Source organism: Blennius ocellaris, assembly GCF_963422515.1.
Source record: "Blennius ocellaris genome assembly, chromosome: 1".
Classification (NCBI taxonomy): domain Eukaryota; kingdom Metazoa; phylum Chordata; class Actinopteri; order Blenniiformes; family Blenniidae; genus Blennius; species Blennius ocellaris.
In genome coordinates this window covers 34,183,054-34,191,160 of record NC_137650.1, presented here as the reverse complement: position 1 = coordinate 34,191,160, position 8,107 = coordinate 34,183,054, and the positions used below count along the sequence as shown (strand labels likewise).

Sequence of the window (8,107 nt, the reverse complement as noted above, 5' to 3'; positions counted from 1 at the left end):
ATCTGGTGGCGGCTCCAGCCCAAACGGCGACATTGGCGCTGCTACGGATTTCGTCATTGGATCTCCATGCCTCATGTCAGCTGCTGCTTCTGAACATTTTGGTCCAGAACTCTCGGGGTCCTGATGCTCATGCATGAGGGAGGATCCAGTCACAACAGTGGAACCTTTATGCTTTCTCTTCCCGCGTCGTTTTTTTCTCGACTTGGCGACTTTGTCCCCAAGTCCGGAGCTGTTCATGTCCTCCTTGAGGACAGAGGCTTGCTCTGAATGGGGTTGAAGCATTGTGGTTTTTGAATCTCGAAGTGAAGTAGAAATTTTTCTTGCTCGGTTGATGCTTTCAGGATCTCTGACAATTCTAGTCTGGCAGGACGGGACTGAGTGCAGCTGATACACCTTCAACTGATCAAAGCACACTTGAACAAGACATCAAAGCACGATGAGCGATGTCATAAGAGCTGGTGAGAAACTTCAATGATGTTAGCTATGACAAAAAGATCAAAGCAAGATTTGCAGGAAGTGTGCAGGAGATCAAGACAGGAAACACTGTTGTTGTTTTCAACTCAATTTCAATAAATGGAACTTTTGGTTGTACATCCTGCTGAAACAAAATTTTACTTTAATTTTCTACGTCAATATAAGAAATACCAATATTCAAATCAAATTCTGTTATCAGCCATAATGAATAGGATTGCCAACAGGTCAGGCAATGTTGCTTTAAATACTCATCACTTAATTGTGTAATTGGTAACATAAATAATTGCGACACGTTTCAATAGGTGTGTGTTGGAAAATAAATATGTCCTCGAATCAAAGTAAAGCAGAGCTGCGACGTCTCACACCTGAATTAAAAAGTCACATTTCACTTTAAGATCACTTGGAGATCTTAATATCGAAGAATCACGTCAGACTTGAAAGACTTTTAGACAAGCTTGTAATTCTCACACCTTTTACCAGTGGCGGCTGGCGAGACATTTCTTAGGTGGGTCTCTTCATCATTATCTGACTCAAGGTTGGTCCTGAAAGAAATGCATAAATTACAAACCACTATAACGATGTGGAAAAAAAAAAGATCACATTTCTAGAATCCTGTTGATGTTTGTTCACTAAAGTTTTCCCTATAGAGTCTGCATCCTTTAAATAAACATGGTTTAAATGGACAGAAGGTGTCAGTGGGATGATTTCCATAACTTGTTTTCTTTAATATGTACAAATCGCTTCATGCATATGATAATTTACAGCCTATTATTAATGCGTGTTTATAAAACGACCTTCAGTAGACACAGTTTGAGGTCCCGTCTTCAACCAGGAGCAGTTTATTCTCTATTTATACACTTTCTCTTTTTTTTCTGCATTCGACCCTCGTCAGATCTTTAACGAATGAGCGTAAAGAAACACAACAAGCCTTTTTTTTTTTGTAATTCAATTTAAAGCTTCTTCTTTTAATATTAAATACATCATCTCCTATAAACATTTATTCACATAGAAAAGCGAGTATGTACACTGGAGTGCTATCGTACAGGGAAGCCTTCCTCTGATTGTCGCAGCGTCGCCGTCACACCAGTTCTTCAATACGAGTTACAATACGAGGAGAAAAGGATTGAAGCTTATTGCTGAGCAACACGTCACAAATGCTCACATTTCCATGTTGTCGTATGGACTTTTTTTTGTTCATTATTTTTTTTGAAACTGCAACATCTATTGGGGCCGATTTGGAGAAATTCACACGACGAGAACCTGCCAGACGTCTTCGTCTTCGCCGACCTCGGCTGCTCGTCACTCCTCCACTTTGGATTTCTTCTTGGCGGTTCGGGGTCTGCTGGTTTCCGGCTCCGCTGGTTCTGGCGAGCCCGGCGGGTCGGAGGGGGGGCTGGGGGCGGCGTCCACGTCCGGGTCGGACGGGCTTTTGGAAACTCCTGGAAGCAACAGCAGAGGAGGCTCATGCTAGCCGACCGGATCTCGCCTGGTTTTTAAATCGTTAAGCCTGGCTCGGGCGCATGTTTCCACGGCAACGCTTCAAGCGAGAACGCTTTGTTTTTGTGCTTTCGTTTCAGAAAAGTTTCGCGTTGCTATGGCAACATGTTGAAAAACGTTCACATGGACGCGAATTTCCGTGTTTCTGCCGTTGGTATTGTTTGAAGCATTTTTTATCTCTGCAGTATGTGTGTGTGTGTGTGTGTGTGTGTGTGTGTGTGTGTGTGTGTGTGTGTGTGTGTGTGTGTGTGTGTGGCGTCATTACAAAAACAAACAATAGCACCAACTCGTGTCCTGGCATGCTTACTCCGTCATTTTCAAAATGTTGCCGTGTAAACATGAAACTTTTAGAAAACCAAAACGCAAAAAAAAAACCATAGGCATTTTCACTGGAAACGTGTAAACGGGGCTTTATTCTGTCTTGAAGCAGCGTTTCAACATTTCAACCGGACAGTTTATTTCTCGCTTCAAACGTTTTTCGGAAATACATTCCGCCGAACTGTTTCAGAACGTTGTCGCCATGTTGGTCCGGTTTTAGCTGCGGGAGCCGACAGCCCCGAGCGGTGTGTTCAGGGGCATCACGTAACTCCGCCCTCTGACACGTTAGCGAGCGGCGGGGTTCGTGCGGTAGCGAGGCTACGGGATAAACATGATTAAAATATGACTGACTGGAATATGCATGCACAGCGCACGGCAGGGCGGAAGTTTCGGCACAGACGAACCAAAACGTCATTTTGTTCGGCAGGACAAAGACCTTCCCGTTCTGATGGAGGGTGAATCAACCTTTAGGCTTCATTTCATATTAAAAATTATATTGGGGGGGGGAAAAAAAGGATCATTTTGACCCTCAGATTTCTCTGCAGACTCCCTGAAGCTCTCTGGCGCCCCCCACAGGAGAAATCTCTCCCCACGAATCAAACCTTGGACCTGATTAAAAGTGTCTTCTTGAGTTCAGCAGATGTCAGAGTTTTACTGTTGAAATTGTGCAATAAATCAAATTTAAACCGCTCAAACTTTTCCCAGAGAGCGTAGGAGGTTTCACCTTTCCAGAGCTTCTCCACACGGACAGATGGTTCCGTGCTCCTCACGTTCCTTCTCATTTCCATAAAGGGATTCACGTTTCCACGAGTGAAGGAGACGCACCGAGTCAGCGGACGGTTGTGAAACGCAGCAGGTAAATAATGTGAAGGAAACCAAACCGTGTCCTTTGTCCATTTGACCACTGACTCCATTCGTCGTTGAGAAAATACAGTAAACGAGCCAGAGGTGGACTCCTGTTCTGGCCTCGGCTCATATATTCAATATTCAAGAGACATTTCCAAGTCTGGAACGAGGGATGACTCTCCGGTTCAACGGAGAGAAGAGAGGCGGAGGCTGTGAAACCTGTCATCATCTTCACTGGACCTCTCAGAGTTCACGTGCAAGCGAGAGGAACAGCTCATGTGGACTTTCTCCGGTTTTACACACACACGCCGCCGTCACCGTTAATTAAAGATGGTGGCCGCCCCCACGGCGCCGGGTGCGTCGTACCTGCTGGCAGCTGGATGTTCCTGTTGTAGCTGGCGGCCGACGACATGGCCTGCCCCAGAGCCTGGTTGGTGCCCAGCGGGGCGCCGGGGCTTCTGGCGGCGGACGACGACTGAGGCTTGGATTTGGAGTCTTTCCCCGGCTTGGTCCACACGACGCCGTCGCTCACCTGCAGGGCGGCGCCCATCCGCTGAGCCATGTCCATCAGCTGTGGGCAGAGGGCGGAACGCAGACGTTGGGTTATTCACCTCCGACAAGGGGGGGGGGGGGGGGGGGGAACTCAAAGGCCTCATTCACCAGCTTGTGTCTGTGGTTTCATTACGAAAGCGAGCAGCGACGCCACCTGGTGGCCTGGCGCGCTAACTGCACTGTTTTCTGTGAGAAACAAACTTCATTTTCAAAAGTTTGCTGAGTGAACGAGAAACTTTCCTTAAACGAAAAAGCAAAAACAAAAGAGTTTTCGCTCGAACATTTGCGTAAATATGGATGTGATCATATTCTAGTAATAATTTAGTCTTTAAAATTAGAGAGAAGTTAGTTCTGGCTGATTAGTGGATGACAGATCCAGATTTATCAGTGTATAATTGTAGGAAAGGGGAAGTGGAAATGGTAAATTATCCAAACAGGAAGTTGTGAACTCTGAGTGACTTCTTTTTATTTAAATTATAACTAAACACAACCGGATAGGAAAGTATGAAAGTACTTACATACTTGAATAAATAAGAGGAGATAGACTAATAAAACTCTCAATGAATGTTTCTGTTGTTTTGCCCCTGATTTCAGAGCAGAAGTGGAAAAAATCAGTCGTAATACAGTATCCAAAAGTACTGCTTGATCACAGTAATTAAGAGTCAGAAGAGTATTAGAAATGTGTGTGGAAGTACAACGACTGATCCACTGCTGAAACTATTCAATTCAGTTAAACATAATACTGATAACAGTACAAGTGGCCTCGCCCACTACTCAGTTACAGTAATGTACTGAGTTACTTCCAGGTATCGGAGGCTGTGAATTACCTCGGGATCGAACTCGTAGCCGCCGCTGCCGCTGCCGTCCCGGAGCACGTTGACCTTCCGCTCCATCTCCTGGTACTGATCCAGAGCCGCCTTCTGGTCCCCGTGGTTGTAGAGGAAGATGGCGAAGTTCAGGTTCACCAGGGGGTTGGACCTGCGGGGGGTGGAGGAGGTGCAGGAGGTGCAGAAGGTGCAGGAGGTGCAGAAGGTGGAGGAGGTGGAGAAGGTGCAGGAGGTGCAGGAGGTGGAGATGCAGGAGGTGGAGAAGGTGGAGGAGGTGGAGAAAGTGGAGGAGGTGGAGAAGGTGCAGGAGGTGGAGAAAGTGCAGGAGGTGGAGAAGGTGGATGAGGTGCAGGAGGTGCAGGAGGTGGAGGAGGTGCAGGACGTGGAGAAGGTGCAGGAGGTGGAGAAGGTGGAGGAGGTGGAGAAGGTGCAGGAGGTGGAGGAGGTGGAGAAGGTGCAGGAGGTGGAGAAGGTGGAGGAGATGGAGAAGGTGCAGGAGGTGGAGAAGGTGGAGAAGGTGGAGGAGGTGGAGGAGGTGGAGAAGGTGCAGGAGGTGAAGATGCAGGAGGTGGAGAAGGTGGAGAAGGTGCAGGAGGTGGAGGAGGTGGAGAAGGTGCAGGAGGTGGAGATGCAGGAGGTGGAGAAGGTGGAGAAGGTGCAGGAGGTGGAGAAGGTGCAGGAGGTGGAGAAGGTGGAGGAGGTGCAGGAGGTGGAGAAGGTGGAGGAGGTGCAGGAGGTGGAGAAGGTGCAGGAGGTGGAGAAGGTGGAGGAGGTGCAGGAGGTGGTGAATGTGGAGAAGGTGCAGGAGGTGGAGAAGGTGGAGAAGGTGGAGAAGGTGGAGGACACAAGATCACATCACATTGCATCACAGTGGCCACAAATGACCATTTAGTGGCCTAAAATGACTAATTCATGGCCTGATTGTAGTATTTTGTGGCCACATGATAGTATTTCATGGACACATATTAGTATTTTATGACCTCAAATTACTTCTTCATGGTCTCAAATTACTATTTCATGACCAGATTATAGTATTAGTGTCCTCATTACTATGTAATTGTAATTGTACTCTATAGGATTTTGTGACCTCATTAGCATTTCATGGCTACTCTATAAGGGTTTTATGAACTCAAATGACCATTTTCCTGGACTCAAATTACAAGTCTGCGGCCTCAAATAACTATCTTGCGGCCCCAGTTTGCAGTTTTATTTCCATGTGTTGGGTTCGGGTACAGGTCGGGTGATACTGAAGGAAAGACTGAGGTTCTCACTGGTCGATGGCGGCGGCCTGCTCGTACGCTCTGGTGGCGTTCTCCACGTCCTCCAGGTTGGTCAGAGCCACTGGGGGGCAACGACGACAGACAGGAAGTTGTGAGGAACATTCAAACACGGCTTTTAAATCGGTCAACGTGTGGAACCAGAGACGATGGTGAGATCGTTACTTGAGAAAGTACTATTGTAGTAAAAAACAAATCGCATCATGTTTCCTGCCGGCTTTCTTTGGAATTTCATTTTTCCACCTCATAAATTTAAATAGATTAAAATATCTGCATTAGTTTCATGCTATGCATGTTTTTATTCCATTCTATTATAATGAATCTATTTCCACTCGTGTTTAATTTGCACCATGTAATCCAATCGGCTACTTTGCGTTTTCTTTCCAACGCTCCTCGAATTGAAATATATTGAAGGTTTCAAATACGTCGTTTTTTTGAGTTTTTGCTTCAGAAAAGTTTCCCGTTTACACAGCAACGCACTGAAAACAATGTTTGTGTGAAAACATTGTAAACGGGGGGGGGGGGGGGGGGGGGGGAAACTGAGTATTTCGCAAACTTTTATTAACTTTAATTAATTTTTTTTACAAGTACGGGATATTTACTCAAAATTAAGTACAATCGCTGAATGACAAATTTGAAGTAAACCATCGATCTGATTGCTTTAATCAGCGTCCATGGAAACGGGACGATCTGATCCGAACGCAGTCGTTTCCCCACATAAAACGAGTAAAACACGTGACGAGGCTTGAGAGCGGAATTCTGCAGAATACAGAGGATTCAGTGCAGAGAAACTCCACCCTGGCTTCTGGGGTTTCTCTGCCTGCCCGGGGGGGGGGGGGGGGGGTTGTGCACCTGCCAGCAGCATGTAGAGCTCCCCCATCCGAGGGTTGAGGTTGATGGAGGCGCTGAGGAAGTGGAAGGCGGAGGCGTACTGCTGCATGGTGAGGTGCACCAGGCCCAGGTTGTACAGAACCTTCCAGTCGAAGGGCGACAGGTAGTGGGCTCGCTTCAGGCAGCTGATGGCCTGTGGGGACAGACGCAGGGGGGACGTCGGCACTGAGCGGCGAAGGGCCTCCATAATGTATGATATAGTATAATATATGAGGAGGAGGAAGAACATCGGAGGCGCCGGGAGGCGGTGCCGAGGAGGATTTATGATGTGGCCGAGACGTATGGGACGAATTAAATGACAACACAGGCGGGTGTTAATATTGTGTGTGTGTCAAATTGATTGGTTAGAGAGAGAGAGAGAGAGAGAGAGAGACAGACAGACAGACAGACAGAGAGAGAGACAGAGACAGACAGAGAGAGAGAGAGAGAGAGAGAGAGAGAGAGAGAGAGAGAGACAGAGACAGACAGAGAGGGAGACAGAGATCTAAAAACACTAGATTGTCAAAAATTGGTCAGAATTTGACCCCCGACATTAATGCATCTGTGGAGGTCACATGACGCAACACCTTTCACAATAAAACCACGAGTCCAGCTTATGTGAAGTGATACTTTAGACACGTAAACTCAAAAAACATTTCCAGATGATGACAAATTGTTTTAATCCTGAATAAAAATACGATATCCAGATACAGATATTGTGGGGTTTTTTTTGTAAATATAATATCTGATTCACTTTAATATGTATATTTCAGAATAGACTGGCGAATTCTTGCAGTTACAAAAGGATCAAAAGAAGGAAATACTTTGACATTTGTCCATATCTGCAGTTTAACATGTTACGTTTGACTTGTTGGCCCTCCAGAGGTCAGATCAGGTTGATGTGGCCCCTCAACTGAAATCAGTTTGACGCCCCTGCTATATACACTCTCTCACACACACACACACACACAGTCTCTCTCTACTCACAGCCACGTATTTCTTCTTGCCGAAGAAGCACATGCCGATGTTGTTCCAGAGGGGGGGGCTCTCCGGCACGGCGCACGCTGCCACCCGGTACTTGTTCATGGCCACGTCGAAGTCCCCGTGGGTCTGCATCATGCTGCCTGCCGCCAGGATGGCCTGCCACCGCAACACAAACCAACCGTTACCGGGGGGCACTGAGGCCAGACGAACGTGCCGACGTCTGATCCCGGGTCAGATTCTACGTCCCACTCCGACGGTCCAGCTCCCCAACGTACCTTGTAATTGTTGGGGTCAAAGGTCAGGGCGTTTCCAAGGTGTTCAAAAGCTTTCTGGTATTTCCCAAGCTGGGAAAAAACAAACAAACAATGTTGGTTGGGAACGTCTCACACACACTTCTTCCACATCTCTCTCTCTCTTTCTCTCCACACACACACACCTACACACACCCAGCTGTATATAGGT

At 46.9% G+C, this 8,107-nt stretch overlaps 1 protein-coding gene across 2 annotated transcripts in view; it reads right to left on the bottom strand.

The window, feature by feature from the left end:
- Positions 1-1,468: 1,468 nt before the first annotated feature.
- bbs4 (Bardet-Biedl syndrome 4) overlaps positions 1,469-8,107 on the bottom strand; it is a 21,169-nt gene continuing 14,530 nt past the window's right edge. For both annotated transcript variants that reach the window (XM_080498783.1, XM_080498784.1), the window contains 7 exons: positions 7,921-7,989; positions 7,649-7,801; positions 6,644-6,815; positions 5,786-5,855; positions 4,515-4,665; positions 3,502-3,706; positions 1,469-1,913 (listed from right to left, as the gene is read on the bottom strand). In XM_080498783.1, coding sequence (XP_080354909.1) covers positions 1,774-1,913; positions 3,502-3,706; positions 4,515-4,665; positions 5,786-5,855; positions 6,644-6,815; positions 7,649-7,801; positions 7,921-7,989 — 960 coding nt within the window. In that variant the 3' untranslated portion in view covers positions 1,469-1,773. The remainder of the gene's footprint in view (positions 1,914-3,501; positions 3,707-4,514; positions 4,666-5,785; positions 5,856-6,643; positions 6,816-7,648; positions 7,802-7,920; positions 7,990-8,107) is intronic.